Source organism: Schistocerca americana, chromosome 7 (genome assembly GCF_021461395.2).
Source record: "Schistocerca americana isolate TAMUIC-IGC-003095 chromosome 7, iqSchAmer2.1, whole genome shotgun sequence".
NCBI lineage: Eukaryota > Metazoa > Arthropoda > Insecta > Orthoptera > Acrididae > Schistocerca > Schistocerca americana.
In genome coordinates this window covers 348,475,698-348,502,537 of record NC_060125.1, presented here as the reverse complement: position 1 = coordinate 348,502,537, position 26,840 = coordinate 348,475,698, and the positions used below count along the sequence as shown (strand labels likewise).

Sequence of the window (26,840 nt, the reverse complement as noted above, 5' to 3'; positions counted from 1 at the left end):
AAAATATATTTCATGCAGAGAGTATGCTGATGATTAAGGCAGGGTCTTTAATTATTTTCTTACGTCCAGCTGCCATGATTAAGATGTCAGATATGATGCATTATAATCGACAGTATCATAATTTAGTTATTATTTGCTTACAGCCGGTTCATCATCAATCTGCCGAAAGAGGAGAGGGAGGAGCTTGTAAGAGTGTGCTTCCAGATTGAACTTGCATACTGGTTTTATCTAGACTTTTACTGTACAGAAGAAAAGAAAATGGAACCATGCAGTATGAAGGATTTTGCAGCACACATCTTTAATCATGTACCTTCTTTAAAACCCCACGCTGCCAACTTAGACAGTGTTCTTGACCAATGGAAGAAGTACAAAAATGAAGTACCTACATTTGGTGCAATATTGCTTAATGAGGATCTCACACAAATGCTTCTAGTACAAGGTTATTCAACAAAATCGTCTTGGGGGTTTCCTAAAGGCAAGATGAACAAAGATGAAGAACCTATGCGTTGTGCAGTTCGTGAGGTAAGTCAGAGTGTATACCAGCACAGGCTAGAAGTTTGTTAGCAACTCACTGATTTTGAAACCATTCTCTTTTATATATTTTCAGGTTTTTGAAGAGACAGGATTTGATATTAGCACAATGGTTAATGAAAATGAATATATTGAATCAACAATTAATGAACAGTATGTCCGGTTGTACATAGTTGGAGGAGTGAAAAAGGACACTGTGTTCAAACCAAGAACTCGAAAGGAAATAAAATCTGTTGAGTGGTTCCCAGTAGCTGACATTCCTTCCAAGAAAACTATGACTCCAAAAGGCAGGACGGCGGCCAATATGTTTTTTATGGTTGCTCCTTTTATCAAGTAAGTGTTATTGGAAAATTTATAAATAACTATATATATAAAATGTACCCTGTAATTATCTGATGTAAGAACTAAAGTTGTAGCTTCAGGATAGTTATTGGCAATTCGATAACCAAAGGAAGTTGAACAGGCCTCAGAGAACAAAGGACAAAGTAATTTTATTAGTACAAGTGACATTGTGGCCAAAACATGCAGAGCCATGGCATTCAGTTGTACATCTCCCTTTATACTTGTGAATTGCTAGTCATTTCACAATACTGCACATGATAGGCAGTAGACTGGGAGGAGACAGAATTTCACTTGGCTTATCAATAATAATTTGCAAGGTGTTAAAACTTCCACACAGTAATTGTGTTGGTAGCAAAGAGATTAAATTCTGCTTGTTCAAAGATATGTGCACATTTTCATGTCCTCGAAAGTTAGTCATATGTAATACTGGAGAAATTCTCATTTCTCCATCCTAAGAGCTTAAGGCTGAATTTATACTGCACACAATGCAATACCAAGCCGAGCAATGATACGCTGAAATCATGTTACAGTAAGGGGGAGGGGCACTAGGTTTAACAATGGAGCATCACACTGTTCGTTTAGTCTACAGGCTGACCTGAGTGGTGCCATGTAATGACGCTGAAGTAATCGCAAGCAAGTTTGTGTTACGTGCGATTATTTGGAGTGGTTTCTTCCAGTGGATCTGGGAATGGTCATTAATAATGTTTGTTAATGCTCCATGTTCTGGGATTATAAATACAAACACTACAACATCAAGCTTGGAATGAAGTAGCTGAATATTGTGGAATGGACAGTAAGTACAAAAAAGTAAAAAATGTCTATAAAAACATCACAAATAAGTAACATGAAAAGTTTGATATTTTATCACATTTGAGTTGTGTACACTTATGTATTACCGTTGAGATAGTTTTTCAATACCTCTATGACACTTCTCGTTCTTTTTGAAGCAATACTGTTTGCTCTGTCTTTCTGGAACATTCTGCCAGAAGCATTGTTTTTATTTACGTCCTGCTCAACACAGAATTGAAGGGAGACATTAGTTCCATGTTTATCGATTACTTTGTTGTGCAGGAAGCAGAATCATTGAATAATAATGTCGCATGGTCTTTAGAAGTTCTTGTTTCCCTTTCAGAGTAAAGATCACTTGCTGGCCATAATTCTGAACATGCTTTCTAGCTCTGTACTGGCCCTTGATAACCTCTTGTTAAATAGTTTTTCTTCCTCACTCAGTGAAAATTCAGGAAATGCCTGCATCAAATTTTCCAAGAGTGGTGAGCTTTTGTCTTAAATCAACATTAATAGGACTTTCAGTGAAGTACTGATAGATCTTTCGGTGGGGCCAAGTTTTGTGGAACATTCAAATTATTATTGTACAAATGACATGCCCTAAGTGTCCCACCATCTAATTGCTTGCCATAATCGTTGTTGGTAACCATTAATCTGCAGTTTACAGCTAGTAAAATAAGCAAAAAGTAATGCATGGTTGTATTATATTGTCCCATAATGAGGAGAGCACTGGACGCTAACATCATGCTTACCATCAATAGCCCCCACACAATTATGGAAAATTCAAATTGGCGTACATGTGTTGTGCAGCTGTTGGTGTAGTAGGTGGTATAGTATAGTACCCCCTCCCCCCCCCCCCCCCCCCCCACAAAAAAAAAAAAAAAAAATCATGAACCATGGACTTTGCCATTGGTGGGGAGGCTTGCGTGCCTCAGCAATACAGATAGCTGACTCGCAGGTGCGACCACAACGGAGGAGTATCTGTTGAGTGGCCAGACAAACGTGTGGTTTCTGAAGAGGTGCAGCAGCCTTGTCAGTAGTTGCAGGGTCAACAGTCTGGATAATTGACTGATATAGCCTTGTAACATTAACCAAAACATCATTGGTGTGATGGTACTGTGAACGGTTGAAAACAAGGCGTAACTATAGCCGTAATTTTTCCCGAGGGCATGCAGCTTTACTGCATGGTTAAATGATGATGGCATCATCTTGGGTAAAATATTCCGGAGGTAAAATAATCCCCCATTTGGATCTCCGGGTGGGGACTACACAGGAGGATGTCATTGAAATGAGAAAGAAAACTGGCCTTCTACAGTTTGGAGTGTGGAAAGTCAGGCCCCTTAATTGGGCAGGTAGGGTAGAAAATTTATAAAGGGAAGTGGATAGGTTAATGTTAGATATAGTGGGAATTAGTGAAGTTTGCTTGCAGGAGAAACAAGACTTCTGGTCAGGTGAAGAAAGGATTGTAATACAAAATCAAACAGGAGCAATGCAGGAGTAGGTTTAATAATGAATTAAAAAAATATGGACACAGGTAAAGCTACTACAAACAGCATAGTGAACACATTATTGTAGCCAAGATAGACATGAAACCCACGCCTATCACAGTAGTAAAAGTTTATATGCCAACTAGCTCCACAGATGACGAAGAGATCGAAGAAATGTATGGTGAGATAAAAGAAATTAGTCAGATACTGAAGGGAGACGTAAATTTAATAGTAATGGTGGACTGGAATTCGATAGTAGGAAAAGGAAGAGAAGGAAACATAGTAGGTGAATATGGAAATTGGGTAAGGAATGAAAGCGGAAGCCGTCAGGTAGAATTTCGCACAGAGCTTAACTTAATCATAGTTAATACTTGGTTTAAGAATCACAAATGAAGCTTGTATACATGTAAGAGGCATGGAGACACTGGAAGGTTTCAGTTACATTACATAATGGTAAGACAAAGATTTAGGAACCAGGTTTTAAGTTGTAAGACATTTCCAGGGGCAGATGTGGAATCTGATCGCAGTCTGTTGGTTATAAGCTGTAGATAAAAACTGAAGAAACTGCAAAAAGGTGGGAATTTAAGGAGATGGGACCTAGGCAAACAGAAAGAACCAGAGGTTGTAGAGAGTTTCAGAGAGAGCATTAGGGAACAGTTGACAAATATGAGGGAAAGAAATACAGTAGAAGCAGAATGGGTAATTTTCAGAGATGAAATTGTAAAGGCAGCAGAGGATCAAGTAGATAAAAAGACAAGGGCTAGTAGAAATCTGTGGGTAACAGAAGGGATATTGAATTTAACTGATGAAAGGAGAAAATATAAAAATGCAGTAAATGAAACAGGCAAAAAGGAGTACAAACGTCTCAAAAATAAGATCAACAGACAGTGCAAAATGACTAAGGGTGGATAGCTAGAGGACAAGTGTAAGGATGTAGAGGTATATAACACTAGGCTTAAGGTAGATACTGCCTACAGGAAAATTAGAGAGACCTTTGGAGAAAAGAGAACTACCTGTATGAATATCAAGAGCTGAGGTGGGAAACCAGTTCTAAGCAAAGAAGGGAAAGCAGAAAGGTGGAAGGAATATATGGAGGGTTTATACAAGGGCGATGTATTGGAGGGCAATATTATGGAAATGAAAGAGGACGTAGATGAAGGTGAAATGGGAGATACGATATTGCGTGAAGAGTTCGACAGAGCACTGAAAGATCTAATTCGAAACTAGGACCTGGGAGAAGACAGCGTTCCTTTAGAGCTACTGATAGCATTGGGATATCTAGCCATGACAAAACTCTTCAATCTGGTGAGCGAGATGTATGAGACAGGCAAAATAAATTCAGACTTCAAGAAGAATATAATAATTCCAATTCCAAAGAAAACAAATATTGACAGGTGTGATAATTACCAAACTATCAGCTTTTTAAGTCACGGCTGCAAAATACTAACACAAATTCCTTGCAGATGGATGGAAAACCAGGTAGAAGCTGACCTCGGGGAAATCTGTTTGGATTCCATAGAAATGTTGGAACACGCGAGGCGATACTGACCTTACGGCTTATTTTAGAAGATAGATTAAGGAAAGGCAAACCTACATTTCTAGTATTTGTAGACCTAGAGAAAGCTTTTGACAGTGTTGAGTGGAATACTTTCTTTCAAATTCTGAAGGTGGCAGGGGTGAAATACACAAAGCGAAAGGCTATTTACAATTTGTACAGAAACCAGATGGCAGTTATATGAGTAGCAGTGGTTGGGAAGGGAGTGAGACAGGGTTGTAGCCTATCGCCAATGTTATTTAATCTGTATATTAAGCAAGCAGTAGTGGAAACAAAAGAAAAATTTGGAGTAGGTATTAAAATCCATGGAGAAGAAATAAAAACTTTTGATATTTGCCGATGACATTGTAATTCTGTCAGAGACAGCAAAGGACCTGGAAGAGCAGTTGAATGGAATGGACAGTGTCTTGAAAGGAGGACATAAGATGAACATCAACAAAAGCAAAACGAGGATAATGGAATATAGTCGAATTAAATCAGGTGATGCTGTGGGAATTAGATTAGGAAATGAGACACTTAAAATAGTAGACGAGTTTTGCTATTTGAGGAGAGAGGATATGAAATGTAGACTGGCAACGCAAGGGAAGTGTTTCTGAAGAAGAGAAGTTTGTTAACATCGAGTGTAGATTTAAGTGTCAGGAAGTCTTTACTGAAAGTTTTTGTATGGAGTGTAGCCTATATGTAAGTGAACCATGGAGGATAAATAGTATAGACAAGAACAGAATAGAAGCTTTCAAAATGTGGTGCTACAGAAGAATGCTGAAGATTAGATGGGTAGATCACATAACTAATGAAGAGGTACTGAATAGAATTGGGGAGAAGAGAAATTTTTGGCACAACTTGACTAGAAGGAGGGATCGATTGATAGGACATGTTCTGAGGCATCAAAGGATAACCAATTTAGCATTGGAGGACAGCGTGGAGGGTAAAGATCACAGAGGGAGACCAAGAGATGAATACACTATGCAGATTCAGAAGGATATAAGTTGCAGTAGATACTTAGAGATGAAGAAGCTTGCACAGGATAGAGTAGCATGGAGAACTGCATCAAACCAGTCTCTGGACTGAAGACAAGAACAGCAACAGCAACAACAACAACGCTGTAGTAGGAGGAGGCAGATGTACAGAGCCCAAAATTTTCCAAATTGTAGCACATGTTTCATGCACATACTGACTGACTGTAGTTAGACGCATTCAAAATGACTGTGACAGCGCGGGGAAAGACATACCGACTGACAAATATCTGGACAGAGTGAAATGAACAGAATTTAATGAGGTGAAGGATCATTGCAGGATTTACAATTAATGTACAATAATATTGTCTTCAGTATAAAGCCTACTTAATTATTTATGCATTTATTCGTGACTGTATTCCCAGGCGAGTGGTGAAAACTAAGTAGAAATACTATTTGTTGTACAAAGCACTGTTAGTTTTGATAGATATGACTCCACAGCATATGAAAAGTAATATTCCTCACAGATACCATCAGAGTGCAGCAGTGAAGGACTGTTACTCCAGATATACAGTGTGTTTCAGATGATGAGGACAACCTGTATTCATTAGGAGCCAGCTCTTCAAGATTCTCAGAAAGTTTAGAGACTAGCATTTCAGTGCCTCCTCCCTTGCTGCCCCATACCCAGACAGCCATCAGACAGAAAAGTGCAAATTCAGAGTTACTGAACATAGAAAAACAAAAGCTGAAGCTTATTGAGAATCAGGCGTTAAAATCAGAGACGCAAGATGACAATTATCATTTTGTACTAAGTTTGCTCCTTATCATGCAGAAATTGTTTCTGAAGCTGAGTTAAGGGCTATAATTAAAATGAAGCAAATTCTGTCAGAAGAATTGCAACAGTCTTCAACCGCTTCCATTGCACATTCTTTCTTTTCTTGTTATGGATCTGAAAATCTTCAAGCTGAAACTATCATTTCAAACTTCCAAGCTTCCAAACACTTCAATAGCTTCAGTGAACTGTCATGAACATTATTACAGCCCCCTGTCAGCTATGTTCTAAATTGTAAACTGTGATGAATATGTAACAGATTGTAACAGCCATTCTGAAATTTGCATTTTACTTCTGTAGTAAACTTAAAACGGACAATACCATATAAGAAATGTCTCTTTACTCATTCTGAAGTTATTCCAGAGTTTATCTTTATCTTTTCTCCAGTCACTGTTCACCAGCGGAATTCTCCTACAGTCATCTGCCTCTCGTTGATTTTACCCAGCCATTCATGACTGTCTTGCACTTTGAGACCACTGTTTTCTACTAAAAGTGAATTTTCTGGGTTAAGGAAAATAACATCTTATCAAGACTGGTCGACAGTTACTACTCCCCACTGTTCAGATGGCACTGCATCATGGGCAGTATGAACACCCCATGGCATCACATTGGTTTGGGGTATCTACTTCGCATTGTGGGCAATGTAAATTCTAAGTAATTGTTGCAACTACAGCTTTTTGTACATCAGCATGTGGATGAGTATTTTTAATGAATTTGTTTGTTCTGAAATGCAGTTTTTCTTCTTGCCTTTTTCTTTCTTTCCGTAATATAACTTATTTACTCTTCGCCTTTCCATCAGTTAAAGAAAACTAATGACAATGATATTGGATGGAAGGAAATGATAATAATGTCTCAATCATCTGTTAGTTCTGTGTCACAAAATGGAGCAGAGGCTATAATTGATTTAACGGTGAGCTCTTTAAAACAACTGGTGGCTTTTTGAGCTGCTTTACTTCTTGTATCATCTTACTATGCAGTCATTTTATCTATCTATTGAGTGCACGTTGTTGCATTGGCTAAGATACTGAACTACTTCAAACTGAAATTTTTTGAGTGGTGAGGGCTGTCCGTGACTTTTGTTTGGAATTAGTGATGTTGAAATCCGCCATTCTGACGTTTTTTGTCTTTCTTAGATTATGTAAAGTTAATGCCTGGAATAACATGACCATTTACTTCCCAGTCCTCATCCATTCAAAAATGTGCTATGTCTTGAACGCATGGGCATTTACAAAAATGTTTTCGGGCAGGGGGGGGGGGGGGGGTCAGACTTTAAAATTGCAATTCTTTATATAAATGAGTTGGTCAGTTTTGATATGTGTTATGCCACAAGAACTAAATTTTATAGGGGAAACAAAAAAACTTATTATATCTCAGGAAGCTGAGTGCTTCCATTGACTTTTAGATGTGTATGATAACCTGTAAGTAATAAAACTCTTTACTCCAAATTGGAAGGGGAGGGGGAGGGGGGGGACAAATGCTTCCTTTCTCCCCCCTTGCAGATGTCCGTGCTTCAGTGACAGTGGGATGTTAAACCCTAATCTTAGTTTACCCTTTTTCTCATTTCCTTTGATGTGTTTGAATTATTTTCTTTCAATTTTATAAAAGTAACTGTTCTGTGTGGTAAAGTCTTATATACAAGTTATGATTATCCTCTGCTGCACGTATCTGTAGACGGATACGACGCTGGATCGCTGAGAAGCAACAACAGCCACCATCACAGCAACAACTGCAGCTGCTGCAGCAGCAGCAGCAGCCACCACCAAAATTTGATCGTAACAAGATAATAATTGATGTGGATGATTCTCAGTCATCTAAGAATAGAAAGCAGCAACAGTTTTCTCAAGCTTTGCAGGTATGCTGACATTTACAAATGAAGATTGCAGTTGTAGGCCTAACCTTTATGAAGAAATGAAAAGTGGTTTCTTATCAACCAGTTAAACTAGAATGGTTCCTGCATGCTTGATGGAGCATTCAAACTCTGCTATTCCTCAACACCAGTCCATAGTGATAATCACTGCCTCATCTCAGCTAGTAGTTGCTGTTTCTGTGTAGCATGCTTTTCAAGTTAAGTAGCACCACTTAACCACCTTTTACATTTAGACTTGATAAATTATTTTAAAGTATTTGACTGCAGGTATTCTTCATCTTCCACCCACAGATGGAATGTGGAAACAACTATTATTTATGACTCTGTGTTATTTATAATTAATCTGATTTTAACTTCACACTTCACATCTTTATGGAAGTGATGAAAAGGGGCCTGAAGATTATTTACAGATTTTGCCATGAAAACTGGTGCTCTAAATTTTCAAAGTAATTTTTTGTGTGTTATTAGTTGTTTTTCTCAATATATTCCAATTGAGGTTTTTGAGCATTATTGTTACACTCTCGCACAAGACAAACATTTATGTTACCTTCATCTGTATATGCTGTGGCTGACATGTTTGTCTCACAAGCTACCAATTCTATGCAGTAGAAGTGGGTATTCTAGTCAAGGTTGTAAAAATATTATTTGTAAGCAGTCTCTTTTGTAAACAAACAGTTTGTCCAGAATTCTATAAATGTGTCTTGCCAAAAGCTTTTAGACACCGACAGGTCTCATTATCCTAATATTTGGGGGTTTCAGATTCCTATTCTGCATAAGGCAATTGGATTTAGGTGGGAATTAATCAGAGCTTTATCTCTCATGTCACTAATGTAAAATTCTTTATAGCAGGAAATACCTGGCCTGACTTTGCTCTCCTCAGAAGTTAAAACTAAAAAGACTAAGAAAAATTTGTTATGGATGATAAAAGGTTTTGATATATCGCCTGGTTTGTTGAGAGATGATCCGCAGGCTATGCACAATATTATATAATATTATTGTACAACCTAGCGTGAGGCAGTTAATTATGTGTGACCTCTACCTTGACATGGAGGCAAGGAGAAAAATTTGCACTTTCAATGTCAGCACACTAATTCAACCTGTGAAATTACACACTCTACTGTCAGAGTTAGATTGGCGACAAATTCTCATACTCAAAAAACATTCATTGAGGAAGACATACAAACTATGGTAATTACCAGATCTTCAGGAGTAAACAAAAAAAAAGGGTCACTGATAGCTCTCTGGCCATGGCATTTGTAATACACAAATGTATATAAGCTCAGAGAAGTCTTTGCCACCATCAACCATGTCATGACCATGCTCCAACAAAAAGTAGGCATTGATAATGTCTGTGCGTCCACTAATATAGATGACAGAAAAGACCCAAGAAATGATGAAAATTGTGGCTCAAACTCCAGAAAGTTACAGCTTAAATTCCTAAAGGAGACCAAAGATTATGTTGGGTGATTTAAATGTGCAAATCAACAAAGAAAGAGAGGAACAGAAAACCATAAGCCAATATCCAGCCTTCAGATTTGTGAACAGAAATGGCACAAGACTCGGCAAAATAACTTAAAAATCATGTCAACATCTCTGAAAAAAGTTCCGTGAAAACAAAAAGATGTAGAGAAGCAAGACATTGGTGAATATTGGATCAATCACATAGCCATTTTCTAGCCCATACAAGAAGAAATCAGCCGGCCGAAGTGGCCGTGCGGTTAAAGGCGCTGCAGTCTGGAACCGCAAGACCGCTACGGTCGCAGGTTCGAATCCTGCCTCGGGCATGGATGTTTGTGATGTCCTTAGGTTAGTTAGGTTTAACTAGTTCTAAGTTCTAGGGGACTAATGACCTCAGCAGTTGAGTCCCATAGTGCTCAGAGCCATTTGAACCAACCAAGAAGAAATCCCCGACGTTTTAGTCTGTGGAGACACAAACATTGGCTCAGACCACTGTTTGACGCGAATCAAACTCATATTTTTATTGAAGAAAATAAACTAGAGAAAACCATGGAACATGAATGACCAAAATTTAATACCACAGAGAGAGAACTATAGGTACCCCTGATGGGAATCAAAATTTGAAGAAATGCTGGAAGAACACAAAGAAACACCAAAAATAAACAACACTTTCAGGAAACAAGTGATGAAAAATATAAGGAAAACCAAGAGGAAATACCTGAAAGAGTAGGTGGACTCAAACGGAAAATTTTTTCGCAACAACAACACGTAAGATTTCTGTTGGGGACATCTGCAGGAATAATCTGAATATACACCTCGAGTATTGCAGTGCATGAGGGACCAGATGCTACGTAAGATGATGGCATTGGGTCATCGATATTAAGATCTATCATAGATGTCAGGATCTAGCTGGACCATCGTCCATTGGCCATGGGCAAGCAATGGATTGGTGAGAGATGATTTGTTTGGCATCCAGAGGCCCTAATAAAACATCATTAGCAAGCAAATATTTATTGTTCCAAAAATACACTGTTGTCTTCCTCCATGGCTTCCAGGAGCAATTGGGGCCAGAAGTGGTGCACGTTGCAGCAGTGGAGGCACAGATTCAGTGTCCAGCAACGTCACAGGTCGCTGACTGCAGTTCAGTCAGTGTTGTCCACACTACCTCAGACAGTAACAGCTTGAGAAAGTAGATAACCAGGGCACTCTGGTTGATGTCATAGATGGCACCTCAGGAAGCACTCTCTGGCTCTGCATGGAGGCGACAAAGTCATCTCAGGTACACTGGGTATCCAGTAGGAATAAGGACCACACCATCTCCCTCCCTTCCTCCCACCACCCCCACCCCAACCTCACCCCTACCCCTGTGATTATGGTTGTTGGCTGTTTCCTGACCCAGCCTGCTGGTTGGCCACCAGAAGACCTGTTGACTGATGTCACTCACAGATCCCCACAGTCGTGACTCCAATTACAGCACCTTGGTTTGCAGTGGCCATCTCCTCCAGGCAGAACTTGATATTCCATCAGGGGTGAAAACAGTCTGTATGAGCAGAGGGTATACCAACATAGGTCCCTCTTCCACACTAGATGGCTACAGACTAGCATACTTCCTCTGGAAAAGGAGTAATATTTATGCCAAGCTGGCCCATAAGCTTTGCCACTGTAAGACAGCTGTGACATAAACTGAAAGTTGTCTCGGCTTCATCTTTCATGAGTGGTGGCAGTCAAATTTGGCACAGTCAGTACACTGAATAGGTATTCTTGCCTCGGAGTTACACCTAGTTACTCCACTCTGTGTGATCAATGCCTTTTTGGCACTCTGCTGGGCTGTTGCATACTGACATGCTTTGCTTGCCTGTTGTGTTACCACGGGAAGACTTCTAAAATTTTATTCAATTACCACACTTATTACCTCATGGCATTTCAATATTTTTGTTTCAGAGAATCAGATGGAACGCTCATCTTTGCCAGTCAGGAAACTGGCTTAATATTTTTCTGCACTCCTTAACTGTCCTACATCCCCCCCCCCCCCCTTTTGCAGGGTTTCTAAGGAAATCTCCATTTACACACTCACCTAATCCTCGCCACTTTCATAGGAGAAGGTTCACAGGTACATCCTCAAACTCGAAAATAACAGAGCTTTGGGAAAAGCTGGTATCACCACAGAAGTACTGCAAAATCTTGGACCAGATTCCCTCAGAGGACTCTTACAAATCATAACAGAGGTTTGGCAGACAGGAAAGCTTTCTGAAGATTGGGAATGAGCACTCGTTCTCCCACTCTACAAAGAAGGTGACATAATAGATTTAAATAACTATAGTGGAGTCTCCCTGCTTCAAGTTACACACAAAATTCTGTCAGCATGCTTACTTCAAATATTTCAGAAGCAGTTTGATCATCAAACTGGCAAATACCAAACTGACTTGCAGTGGTTGATGTTGTATTGAACAAATATTTAATTTAAAAATGACATTAAAATACAAAGCATCCAGGAACAACCAGATCATATGATCGTTTGTGAACTTGAAGAAAGCATAAGACTCAATCAGTTGCCAGTTCCTCTTTTTTGTCCTTGAAGAGTAAGGATGAATCTCGTCACTGACTAACACAACCTCCAAAGTTTTATTTGTGGGTGAGGTGTCACAAACATTTTGCATCAAAACTTGTTTGGCATGGCAAGAGTCTGTCTCGTATTCTCTTCAGTCCGATTTTTGTCAGAGTCATCCAAGAATGGGTATTGGTGTTTATAATTAATACTATTGAAAACCCGTATGACCTGGGGGACCTAAAAAGACGTATAAATTAATTGCTTAGCTTTAGCAGACAGTCCAGCAGTACTAGCAGGCAACAACGACAATAAGTAAACAGGTAGAAATTCTTTCAGAAATATGGTAAAAGAGTTAATCTCCAAATATCCTTTCAGGCATCTGCTCAAAAATCCTTCTAAAAACTGAATACAAAATATGGACAAAACAAGATTGTTCCATACTTCAAGAATGTAAGTGAAGTCATTGAACTTACAAAGTGTGAGAGAATGGCACAGAAAATTTGCATGCAAGAGCTTAAAAGAGATTATGGCAAACAAGATACTACAAGAAATGGATGTTTATACAAACAAAAATCAGACACTACAACACATTCATCACACCTGAAGTTTTGTACATTGGCAGTATGCTTAACACTCCATACAAAAAGGTGATCTGAAAGATGTCCTAAAAGAGCAACACACAATTCTGAGAAAGATACTTGGCCCAAAAAGAACAGAATACTGATACAGACTAAAACTCTGAAAAACAACTGAAAAAGTATCAAATCTCATGGCAGACATCAGAAAAAGAAGACTTAAGTTATATGGCTATATCCACAGACTCCCAACAACAAGACTCACTGACAAAATTGTGACATACATAGAATAACTCAAAACTGTATTGTGGATCCAGCAGGTTGGCAAGGATTTAGAAAAAGCTCTATTAAACACTTTCAATAGAAATTTGTGCAGACAAAAAAATTGTAAATGGGATCTACTATCAGAGAAAAACTCACCACCAGACCAGGAACAAAGGGGACTGAAAAAGAAAAAAAGTATCCACAGAGGAAAAAGTGGAAGGTGCTTGGAAACTGTGATGAGTGAAATAAATAGCTTTGCATCATTTCATGGGATCCAGTTGGTTCTAGTAATACCTGCAATAATAATAATAATAACTGAACTCTTTCCTCATTCTTTTCCAGTTTAGAGCATGTGCTCCACCCCTGATGACCTTTTTGGCAACAGGACATTAAAGTTCCTTCCTTCATTCCTTTTTGTCATGCATGTCTTGAGTATTGTAAGCATATAATAGCAATCAGTTGAAATCTAGATATTTCTTTAGCTTGTCTGAAATGCATAAATGCCATAGGGTATCATTGTTTGATCACCCAGGAATGCCACGTGCCAGCTCTTGCAACACCAAGAAGAATAAATGTGACCATAAATTAGGTTAGGTACATGACAACATGCAAATGGTTACCATTAGCGAAATGTAATTTCATGTTGTACATATTGTAGACAAACAGGAAAGGGCCCACAGTGGTGTCTAACTAACTGTTCATAAGCAATATAAAAACAATTGAAAGCTAAAGAAGAACTCTGATGAATGGCTGCTTGCATAAATAGTTGTTGGCTGCTGTGCGGAGACTTTAATGTGGTAGTTTTAGGTTTTGGAGGAGGGGGAGGGGGGCTGTTTTGATCATGGTAGTGTAAGATGCTGCCCAAGAGGTCGGGCCTGAAATACCATGTTCACAACACTGTCAGCTGAAGAAGCAATTGCATGTTATCTATTACCAAATACTTTGTGTACTCCGTTTTGATTTGGATTATGCATTGCTTGTTGTTTCCTTTTCTTATTTTGAAATGAGTAAAGAGTAATCCTAGTCCATTCTGTGGTTTGAGTACGACTCTCACAACACCAGAAGGGTTCAATGATCCATATTACCACTTGTCAGTTCTGCTTTCGCAGAAACCCAGAACATAGGCACAGGCTGGCAGCCATGTGAAATGGATGTGGGGCTTGTTTCCCTGCACCTCTTCCTTACCTTTGTGTGGTCTAAGTTTGTTTGTTTACACTTACGGTCAGCTGCCACATTATAGTGTCTCCACCTTAGAGAGCTGTGACAACACGGAAGTGTTGCCCTCAAAGACACATTCAAAATAACACTTTGCGACTGGTTGTGCTAGATAGCTGAAGCAGCCGCAATTAGTCCACTTTAACTGTCAGGTCTCTTCTCTTACTGTTCAGATTATAGGATCAAACAACAATAGAATTTATTGGGGATGATCTGTTGGTGGTTATGGAACTCAGTGAACCTAATATTGACCTTAATATTGCAGATATTTTATGCTGAGTTAACAAAATAGGTTGGAAACAGAAGTGATTGGAAAGAAATATTTATAACTTGAGATTTAAATGCCCATACTGAATGAATCATTCATGAACCTATAGTAGGTTCTTGTAGGGATAACATATTAAATGCTAATGAAGAAATGAAGAACTACACTTCAGTCGTAACACCATCAGTCTTCCATCAATATATTGTAACTATTTTTCAGCTTTTGCCCTATCGATATTCGTACTCCGTTTTCACCAATCTTGATTTCACCTGAGTGAAAGAGCTTATAATCTCAACTTTCTATCTCGCCATTCTCTCCCCATTTTATTTCACACATCTAATCTGTTCCTTTTCATCTCCAGTTTCGCATTCTCTAGCTTTCCTGCTTGCAGTAGTGTCCTCACATTCCATGTTCCAACCCTTATCTTTCCTTCCTTCTCTGTCCCTTTCTTCCTTTCAAATATGCCTACTCTCAATGTGTTCCCCTCCCAGAGACCTGAATGAGGATAAGTTTTAACTCAGGAATCTTTCAGATGGAGAGACATACCATGTACTGCTTGTGTAAATAATGTGGTAGTTTCCCTTTACTTTCCACATAGGCAGTAGGATGCCCAGCTACTCACTATGAGTCAGACACTGTCTGTAGCCGCCCCTCTGGGGTACAGTCACTTCTTGTACTCTTTTTGTACCCAAAGAGAATGATAAGCGATCCATTTCTACTTTAAAATAGTTGATGGGAACAAACCAGAAAATTTCAATTTTCTTGGTATAAAAAGTATCCTTGGCCTACAGGTTATTCTGTAACAAATAAATTGTATTGTTACACATGGCAGTTATAAGAGTCGAGGGACACGAAAGGGAAGCAGTGGTTGGGAAGGGAGTAAGACAGGGTTGTAGCCTCTCCCCGATGTTATTCAATCTGTATATTGAGCAAGCAGTAAAGGAAACAAAAGAAAAATTTGGAGTAGGTATTAAAATTCATGGAGAGGAAATAAGAACTTTGAGGTTCGCCGATGACATTGTAATCCTGTCAGAGACAGCAAAGGACTTGGAAGAGCAGTTGAATGGAATGGACAGTGTCTTGAAAGGAGGATATAAGATGAAAATCAACAAAAGCAAAACAAGGGTAATGGAATGTAGTCTAATTAAGTCGGGTGATGCTGAGGGAATTAGATTAAGAAATGAGACACTTAAAGTAGTAAAGGAGTTTTGCTATTTGGGGAGCAAAATAACTGATGATGGTCGAAGTAAAGAGGATATAAAATGTAGACTGGCAATGGCAAGGAAAGCGTTTCTGAAGAAGAGAAATTTGTTAACATCGAGTATAGATTTAAGTGTCAGGAAGTCATTTCTGAAAGTATTTGTATGGAGTGTAGCCATGTATGGAAGTGAAACATGGACGATAAATAGTTTGGACAAGAAGAGAATAGAAGCTTTCGAAATGTGGTGCTACAGAAGAATGCTGAAGATTAGATGGGTAGATCACATAACTAATGAGGAAGTATTGAATAGGATTGGGGAGAAGAGAAGTTTGTGGCACAACTTGACCAGAAGAAGGGATCGGTTGGTAGAGCATGTTCTGAGGCATCAAGGGATCGCCAATTTAGTATTGGAGGGCAGCGTGGAGGGTAAAAATCGTAGAGGGAGACCAAGAGATGAATACACTAAGCAGATTCAGAAGGATTAGGTTGCAGTAGGTACTGGGAGATGAAAAAGCTTGCACAGGTTAGAGTAGCGTGGAGAGCTGCATCAAACCAGTCTCAGGACTGAAGACCACAACAACAACAACATGTATTTTGTTTGGTGGGTGTGAGAATGAAAAAGGATGGACTTAATCTTCTTTCAGAGAATGTGTGACTAAAAATTTTGACACAAAAGCAGGGAAACACCTGAATTCAAGAAGGCACCTTTAGGATCAAGAGGGTTTTCAATTGTTGGTTCTCATCTACATCTATGTGGTTACTCTGCTATTCACAATAAAGTGCGTGGCAGAGGGTTCAGTGAACCATCTTCATGCTGTCTCTCTACCGTTCCACTCTCGAATGGCACACGGGAAAAATGAGCACTTAAATTTTTCCGTGCGAGCCCTGATTTCTCTTATTTTATCGTGATGATCATTTCTCCCTGTGTAGGTGGGTGCCAACAGAATGTTTTCGCAATTGGAGGAGAAAACTGGTGATTGAAATTTCATGAGAAGATCCCATCGCAACGAAAAACGCCTTGGTTTTAATGATTGCCACTCCAATTCATGTATCATGTCTGCGACACTATCTCCCCTATTTCGCGATAATACAAAATGAGCTGCCCTTCTTTGTACTTTTTCGATGTCATCCGTCAGTCCCATCTGATGCAGATCCCACACCGCACAGCAGTACTCCACAATAGGGCGGACAAGCATGATGTAACCACTCTCTTTGGTAGACCTGTTGCACCTTCTAAGTGTTCTGCCAACCTAATCGCAGTCTTTGGTTTGCTCTACCCACAATATTATCTATGAGATCGTTCCAATTTAGGTTATTTGTAATTGTAATCCCTGAGTATTTAGTTGAATTTACAGCCCTCAGACTTGTGTGACTTATCGTGTAATCGAAATTTAGCTGATTTCTTTTAGTACTCATGTGAATAACTTCGCACTTTTCTTTATTCAGGGTCAATTGCCACCTTTTGCAAGATACAGATACTTACCTAAATCATTTTGCAAGTCGTTTTGATCATCTGATGACTTTACAAGACTGTAAACGACAGCGTCATCTACAAACAGTCTAAGACGACTACTCAGATTGTCTCCTATGTTGTTACTATAAATCAGGAACAATAGAGGGCCTATAACACTTCCTTGGCGAACGCAGGATATTACTTCTGTTTTACTCGATGACTTTTAGTCTATCACTAAGATCTGTGACCTTTCTGATAGGAAAGCACAAATCCAATCGCACAACTGAGGCGATACTCTGTAGACACGCAGTTTGATTAGAAGATGCTTGTGAGGAACGGTTTCGAAAGCCTTCCGGAAATCTAAAAATATGGAATCAATTTGACATCCCCTGTCGATAGCACTTATTACTTCATGAGTATAAAGAGCTAGTTGTGTTTCACGAGAATGATATTTTCTGAATCCATGCTGACTGTATGTCAATAAATCGTTTTCTTCGAGGTACTTCATAATGTTAGAATACAGCATATGTTCTAAAAACCTACTGCAAATCCACGTTAGTGGTATAGGCCTGTAGTTCAGCAGATTACTCCTACTTCCCTTTTTGGGTATTGGTGTGACTTGAGCAATCTTCCAGTCTTTAGGTACATATCCTTCTGTGAGCGAGTAGTTATATATAATTGCTAAATATGGAGCTATTTTATCAGCATACTCTGGGAGGAACCTGACTGGTATACAATCTGGACCGAGGCCTTGCCTTTATTAAGTGATTTAAGCTGCTTTGTTACACCGAGGATATCTACTTCTATGTTTCTCATCTTGGCAGTTGTTCTTGATTGGAATTCAGGAATATTTACTTTGTCTTCTTTGGTGAAGGAGTTTTTAAAACCGTGTTTAATAACTCTGCTTCAGTGGCACTGTCATCAGTGACTTCACCGTTGTTATCGTGCAGTGAGGTATTGATTGTGTCTTGCCACTGGTGTGCTTTATGTATGACCGGAATCTCTTTGGGTTTTCTGCCAGATTTAGAGACAGAATTTCGTTGTGGAAATTATTAATTATTATTTATTATTATTAATTATTAAAAGCATCTCGCATTGAAGTATGCGCCATATTTCGAACTTCTGTAAAACTTTGCCAATCTTGGGGATTTTGCATTCTTTTAAATTTGGCATGCTTTTTTTTTTTGTTGCTTCTGCAACAACGATCTGGCCCGTTTTGTGTACCATGGGGGATCAGTACTACCACGTATTAATTTATGTGGTATATATCTCTCAATTGCTGTTGATACTATCTCTTTGAAAACATTCAACAACTTTTCTACACTTACATGATCAGATCAGAAGGAGGGAAGACTGTCTCTTAAAAAGACGTTAAGAGAATTTTTATCAGCTTTTTTAAATAGATATACTTTCCAGTTCTTTTTTATGGTTGTAGGTGTTACGGTATTCAGCCTAGCAGCAACTGCCTTGTGGTCGCTAATCCCTGTATTCGTCACAACACTCACTATTTGTCCAGGATTATTTGTTGCTGAAAGGTCAAGTATGCTTTCGCAACCATTTACTCTTCGAGTGGGCTCATGAACTAATTGTTCAAAATAATTTTCTGAGAAAGCATTCAGTACAATTTCGGATGATGTTTTGTGCCTGCCACCGGCTTTAAACGTATAATTTTTCCAGCATATCGAGGGTAGATTGAAGTCACCACCGACTAAAATTGTATGAGCGGGGTACTTATTTAAAATTATGGATGAGTTGGACATTTAATTTCTGAACAAGCCAAACTGCTAGGCGTAAAACATAATGCAATTATGAAACAGAATTGATTCATAATTGAGAGGCTTATTGATGTTTATTTTGTGAGCAAGCAAGAGCACGCATTAAGAGGAAATTTTGAAAATGAAAGTTCTGACAACAAAGGTAATTATCTTGAATTATTGGAACTTTTGTCTAGGCAGGAACTGTTTATTCGTTATCACTTGCTGAGCACATCCAGGTTCAAGGGAACATCAGACACAATTCAAAAATAATTAATAGAGTTGGCCACCAGTGTCATTAATGATTGCATTAAAGAAGAGTTACAGTCATTTGAATTTGTTGTAATGCTAGCAAATAAAACCCTGGATGTTTTGTGTAAGTCACAAATGAGTGTTATTCTCATGTTTTGTACACAAGACAGTCCCACAGGAAGATTTATTGGTGTTCACAATGTTTCTGGTGACAAAACTGCTCAGGGTTTTTTAGAAATTGTACCCAGTGCACTTGATGCTCGTGGAGTTACTGACAAAATAATGAGCCAAACATATGGTGGAGCCTCAGTAATGGCAGCTAAACATGGAGGTGTTCAAAACTTGCTGAAACAAAAATGTCTGTGAGCTACATTTTTGCACTGTTATGCTCATATACTTAATGTAGTGCTGTTACGTTGTTCTAAAAATATCATAGCAGTTAGGCTTTTCTTTTACCAGTCTTGTGGCATTTCATTCATTTTTAGCACTTCCTCAAAGAGGACACAACTCTTAGAAAATAGAGGTTTCAGATTGCCTCAAACATGTACTACATGCTGGAATTTCAATTCATGAACTGTTAAGACAATATATCTCATATGTTGAAAGACATTTCCCAAAATATCACCATAGATAATGAAGATTGGGATGCAGAGTCACACAACAATGCTTCTGGCTTCCTTAGCATTCTTAATAAAACTCAATTCGTTTGCGTGCTTTGCAGTTACAAAGATATATTTATAAATGCTGTAAGCACTTCTTCAGCACAAAATTTCAAATGATATTAGTATGTACAATGCCGAAATCAAGAAGCCATAAGTTTGTTAAAGGATACACATTTACAAGTATTAAAAATTGCCTTAGAAAAATTTAGGCACAGATATCCTGTATAATAAGATGTAAGGTAAGCCTACCCACAATTAATCCAATAGCTTTGCCACTGCTGGAAACACAGTCTGCTTGTTATGTACACAGGTGGAAAGGAGATGCTTAAGAAGAGTATGGAATTGGGTTTGCCAACAGTGAGAGAAGAACATCAGTAGAACTACAAGGAGAGGACTGACAAGATAGGAGGAGGTGAAAGTTGGAAAGCAAGGAACAGCATCTACCCTGTTGAACATTCACACGATAGTTATGATGACACGATTCCTGACTCCAAGAATTAAATGTGGTTTAAAGGCTCCATATGCTGCTGTCAGAGGTTGTAAACATTGTCTCACAGAAGCAAAGAGGGCCTGGGTATTTTCCTTGGGAACCCCCTTCTGTGAAGTTAGTGTACATCTTTTGTAAAGCATCAGTAGCAGCTGTTAGAGTACAGGTGTAGATGTTGAATTACCTGAAAACATGAAATTCAGCTACTCAACAAGGCTGGACTGTAACTCACCTTCCTATTGCACTCTGATGCATTTGTGGTTTTCTGACATATGAAGACGATGCACTGGATGGATTCACCTGTCCACCCTGCAGAAGATAGCATTGTACTGTCATTTTTGATGGATCACACCCATTGCAGGGTTCAAACATTGAAGCTATTCTGTGAACAAATCTTGAAACATTCATCTTCGTCCATCATCTCGGAACTTATGTAGCATCTGATGAAGTCCCACTTGTGGCCATAGCCAGAGTTCACATTGTCTTAGCAGTGGTTGGTGTGCAAGTTGAATCACACGTACTGCTCTGTAGACTTCCTTTGAAATGTTTGTTGGGAGATCTGGATATTTCCTATGCACTGTTCCACATATGCTGCTAAGCTAAATCAGTGTCACCAGCCTTGCGTAGACCTACGAGACAGGTTAAAGAGTCACTTCCTTTATACAATTACTCTCTGACCTGTAGCCATCTGACTACTTTCAAAACCTTACCAAATCTGGCCACTGGATTGGACAACAAACACTGTAGTCAGTCTTTGCATCATCACCAACCAGTTTCCTTCGTAAACCATACAGGATCACAATTTAAAGTTAGAGGATAAGTACATACTCGAGAACTCTGTGGGTCAAATTTCTATTGAAACGAAACAAAGTTGATTCTCTTCTGATATCCCTTACCAAGTCCACTTCCTTTGTTAGACTATACCATCAGCTAGCCACCTGCCCTACGCTCTTTTAGGTGGGCTCTTCCTAAACAGTGTTTGTATGCTTGTTAAATAGCAACACCCACCTCAAAAACAGGTACAAGGCAAGGGGTTTCCCACGCACATGGAAGGGAACACACTTCTGAACACTTTATCAACTTTCCACACATAGAGAACAACCTTACTGATCCCTGACAATTAAATTACAAAATATACCTCCACACCTCTCTGCCTCAAAGAGTTCAAACTCGCTTCCTACACCTTACCAGGGCTGCCGACTGTCTCCTTGGTTTTGAGAGCGGCTCACAGCTCCACAACATTTTATTCACATGCATACGTTTTGGTCAGTATACCTCCAGAGCAGAAAGCAGGTGCTGTGATTAGTTGATTACTGCTAATGCTCGTAAAGTTTTGCTGCCCTCCGACACCAACAGGAGTTTGTTCCTCAGAAGGGTACTATGGGATGCCAGCCATTCTGTGGGACACACTCTTCTTTGAAGACCAACCATTCAGGCTAGGCCACCACACATTAGCAACATTACGGTAACCTAGCCCCCTACCTTACAGCTGGAGAACAGCTAGAGTCCCATGGACAGTGACAAACCAGATTAATCACTGTTGCAGCAGCATGCCCTATTTTACAACACACTAACTCAACTTTGCTTAACACTGACCAATCCACTTGCGCAAGAGTGCGCCGCTACATGTTTACACTATCTCTCTACAGTCCTAATCACTAAATGTTGATAGAATGTTCAACATGTTCTCAGTATTTGAGTTCATTCAGTACACTGTCTTTGGTTGATAAATTTTCCACAAACATTAGTGCATAATCTCATATGAGGGACAACCAAACCCACAAGTAGACTTCTTGAATAATAACTGCTTGGTTGTTCTTGTGAAAAATTTATTCGTTGACTGGTTTTGTGGTCTAGAAGCCATATCTTCAAGCTAGAGCACAAATCCAGAATGGACAACAGTAACCTAATGATGTGACATCTCGGCTATGAAACTGGCCGTTAAATAAATTACTTACAAGAGCTGCCAAGCAGTTATTGTTAAGGATTAGTGCATAAGAAAGACCAGCATTCAAAAATAGAGCAAATAAAACATAAGTTCTTGCTTCTTTTTCACAAACATTTCAGGCAGACATACATGATATCCAGATGATTCGCCAACAGAAAAGCACTGCGGGTCCCCGTTCTCCATCGCACATTGTGCAGAAGAATGATAATGTGAGAGGACGGAAGGCTCCATTCAAAAGACAACTTTTTGTTGGTAAGTTATCTCGAGGGAGATAAATTTGAATTTGTTCTGCATTATATTCTTCAAGTGTCTCAAATAAGATGCATGTTGCTATTCTTGTCCTGGAATGGTTATTTGTGTACCTTCCAGTTATGAAGAAAAGAAATTAAACCATGTTGTCTCTCTGCTCTGTTCCTGATTAATGTGAACAAGATCTACATCTATACCCTACAAACCACCGTGAGGAGCTTGGGAGAAGGTATATTCCACTGTTCCAGTTATTAGGGTTTCTTTCTGTTCCATTCACATATGGAGCATGGTAAGAATGATTGTTAGAATGCCTCTGTCTTATCCTGATGATACCTGTGTGACCAATATTTACGGTGTTGTAGTATATCCCTAGAGTAATCATTTAAAGCCGGTTCTTGAAACTTTGTTAATAATCTTTTTCAGGATAGTCTACGTCTGGCTTCAAGAGTCTGTCATTTCAGTTCCTTCAGTATCTCTGTGATGCTCTCAAATCAATTAAACAAAACTGTGACCATTTTACTGCTATTCTTTGTATATGTTCAATATCCACTGTTAGTCCTATCTGATACAGGTCCCACACACTTGAACAATATTCTAAACTGGCTCGCATGCATGATTTGTAAGCAATTGCTTTTGTAGACTGAATTCACTTCCCCAGTATTCTACCAATAAAAAAGTTTACCACCTGCTTAACCCATGATTGAAGCTATGTGATCATTCCATTTCATATCCCTACAAAGTGTTACACCCAGGTACTCGCATGAGTAGGTCAATTCCAGCAGTGACTCATTGATATTATAGCCATAGGATACTACATTTTTTTCATTTTGTACAGTGCAGAATTTTACATTTCGAGCAAGTTGTCCATCTCTGCACCCTGTTGGATTCTTATCAGGATCTGCCTGAATAATTATGCAGCTTCTCTCAGATAGTACATCACACCAGATAACTGCATAATCTGAAAAAAGACTGATTTTACTATTAATGTTGTCTGCTAGGTCATTAATGCATAACATGAACAGTAAGGGTCCCAACACACGTCTCTGGGGGACACCCAAAGTTACTTCTACATCTGACGATGACTCTCCATCCAAGATAACATGCTGTGTCCTCCCGACCAAAAAGTACTGAATCCAGTCACAAATTTCACCCGACACCCCATATGAGTGTACTTTTGACAATAGGTCAGATACACGGGCCTTCAAGAAGGAACCGTCCCGTGCAGACTTCCTACGTACTTCGAACTCCCAGCCGTCGACCAGTACTTCCACTAAATGACCTTCCAAGAAGGCTCATAGGAAGCACAGTTCTCCTTCTCCGCCACGGCGCATTTCTTCTCCTGCGCCACCCAGCGGTTGCTGCCCCAGGCCGCCATCCGTTGCGCCTGGCCGCACCGCTGGTAGCCGAACATCTGGCCGTCCACCGGCGGAGGAAGCTCTTCCTCCCAGCCATCTTAACGAGAACCAATGGACAATGACTGTCCGCCTACTGATAGCGGCAGCAGTGCTTGCTCGAAGCCAGGCCCTCAGCGGCCTTCGAGGTGACCCCTTCTTTCATCTTCCTTTTCTTCTCTCGATGGCACTTATTCACTGGAATATTCGCAGCATTCGCTCCAACCGAGAGGACTTGAAGTTGCTGCTCTGCTTGCACCGTCCGCTCGTCATAGCCCTCCAGGAAACAGAGCTACGTCCATGCGATCACATTGCCTTGGCACACTACTCCTCTGTGGGTTTTGACCTACCCCCTGTGGTAGGTATTTCGGCTCATGGAGGGCTTATGTTGCTGGTCCGGGATGATATTTACTACGATCCCATCACATTGCACACCGGCCTGCAGGCAGTTGCCGTCCGAATTACTCTCCCCACTTTTACATTTTCCATTTGTACCGTTTACACTCCATCGTCATCTGCCGTTACCAGGGCAGACATGATGCAAATTATTGCTCAGCTACCTGCACCATTTTTGTTAACTGGAGACTTCAATGCCCACCATCCCCTTTGGGGCTCTCCAGCATCCTGCCCGAGGGGCTCCCTGTTAGCAGACCTTTTCAACCAGCTCAATCTTGTCTGCCTCAATACTGGCACCCCTACTTTTTTTTCGGACACATCTCACACCTATTCCCATTTAGACCTCTCTATATGTACTACCCAACTTGCATGCCGTTTTGAGTGGTATGCCCTTTCTGATACATATTCGAGCGACCACTTCCCGTGTGTCATCCATCTCCTGCATCATACCCCCCCTCCGTGCTCAACTAGTTGGAACATCTCCAAAGCAGACTGGGGGCTCTTCTCCTCCAGGGCGACCTTTCAGGATCCAGCGTTCACAAGCTGCGATAGTCAGGTCGCACACCTCACGGAAGTCATTCTCACTGCTGCTGAATATTCCATCCCTCACACTACTTCTTCTCCACGTCGCGTACCGGTCCCCTGGTGGACCGCAGCATGTAGAGACGCTTTACGTGCTCGTCGACGTGCTTTACGCACCTTTAAACGCCACCCTACAGTGGCGAATTGTATCGCTTATAAACAATTACGTGCGCAGTGCCGTCGTATTATTAAAGAAAGCAAGAAAGCCAGCTGGGCTGCTTTCACAAGCACCTTCAACAGTTTTACTCCTTCTTCTGTTGTCTGGGGTAGCCTGCGCCGGCTATCTGGCACTAAAGTCCACTCACCAGTTTCTGGCTTGACGGTCGCGAATGACGTCCTTGTAGCCCCTGAGGATGTCTTCAATGCCTTCGGCCGCTTTTTTGCAGAGGTTTCGAGATCTGCTCATTACCACCCTGCCTTCCTCCCCCGAAAACAGGCAGAGGAGGCTAGGCCACCTAACTTCCGCTCCTCGAATTGTGAAAGTTATAATGCCCCTTTCACCATGCGGGAACTCGAAAATGCACTTGCCCGGTCATGGTCCTCCGTTCCAGGGCCTGATTCTATTCATATTCAGATGCTGAAGAACCTTTATCCTGCGGGTAAAGGTTTCCTTCTTCATACTTATAATCGCATCTGGATTGAGGGACATCTTCCCGCATGCTGGCGCAAGTCTATTGTTGTACCGATTCCTAAGCCGAGGTAGGACAAGCACTTGCCTTCCAGTTATCGACCCATCTCGCCTACCAGCTGTGTCTGAAAGGTGATGGAGTGAATGGTTAACTCTCGTTTGGTTTGGCTGCTCTAATCTCGACGCCTACTTACCAGTGTACAATATGGATTTCGTAGACGCCGCTCTGCTGTTGACCATCTGGTTACCTTGTCGACCTTCATTATGAATAACTTCTTGCGGAAGCACCCGACCGCGGCTGTGTTCTTTGATTTGGAGAAGGCTTAAGACACCTGTTGGAGGGCGGGCATTCTCCGCACCATGCATACATGGGGCCTTCGCGGTCGCCTCCCTCTTTTTATTCGTTCCTTTTTAATGGATCGACAGTTCAGGGTACGTGTGGGTTCTGTCCTGTCAGACACCTTTCGCCAGGAGAATGGGGTGCCACAGGGCTCAGTTTTGAGCGTCGCTCTCTTCGCCATAGCGATCAATCCAATAATGGATTGCCTCCCAGCTGATGTATCAGGCTCCCTTTTCATGGACGATTTTACCATCTATTGCAGTGCGCAGCGTACATGTTTTGTGGAGTGCTGTCTTCAGCGTTCTCTTGACCATCTTTACTCCTGGAGTGTCGCCAATGGCTTCCGTTTTTCTGCCGAGAAGATGGTCTGTATTAACTTCTGGCGCTACAAAGAGTTTCTCCCACCATCCTTACGACTCGGTCCCGTTGCTCTGCCATTCGTGGAGACAACAAAATTTTTAGGTCTTACATTTGACAGGAAACTTAGCTGGTCTCCACATGTGTCTTATTTGGCTGCCCGTTGTACTCGTTCTCTAAATGTCCTCCGTGTTCTCAGTGGTATGTCGTGGGGAGCGGATCGAACTGTCCTACTTCGCCTATATCGGTCGATCGTCTGCTCAAAGCTGGATTATGGGAGCTTCGTATACTCCTCTGCACGGCCGTCCATCTTAAGCTGCCTCAACTCCATACAATATCGGGGTTTACGTCTTGCGATCGGAGCGTTTTATACTAGTCCCGTCGAGAGTCTTCATGCTGAAGCCTGTGAATTGCCACTGACCTACTGGTGCGATATACTGCTTTGTCGGTTTGCCTGTCGGC

The 26,840-nt window shown here is 40.4% G+C and overlaps 1 protein-coding gene across 2 annotated transcripts in view; it reads left to right on the top strand.

The window, feature by feature from the left end:
• The window catches only part of LOC124622659 (m7GpppN-mRNA hydrolase), a 54,166-nt gene that overhangs the window by 4,365 nt on the left and 22,961 nt on the right, over positions 1-26,840 (top strand). Inside the window, exons 2-5 of one of the 2 annotated variants that reach the window (XM_047148450.1) lie at positions 144-522; positions 608-864; positions 8,158-8,338; positions 22,555-22,687. In XM_047148450.1, the coding sequence (XP_047004406.1) occupies positions 144-522; positions 608-864; positions 8,158-8,338; positions 22,555-22,687 (950 nt within the window). The remainder of the gene's footprint in view (positions 1-143; positions 523-607; positions 865-8,157; positions 8,339-22,554; positions 22,688-26,840) is intronic. The other variant, XM_047148451.1, reaches the window with a different exon arrangement.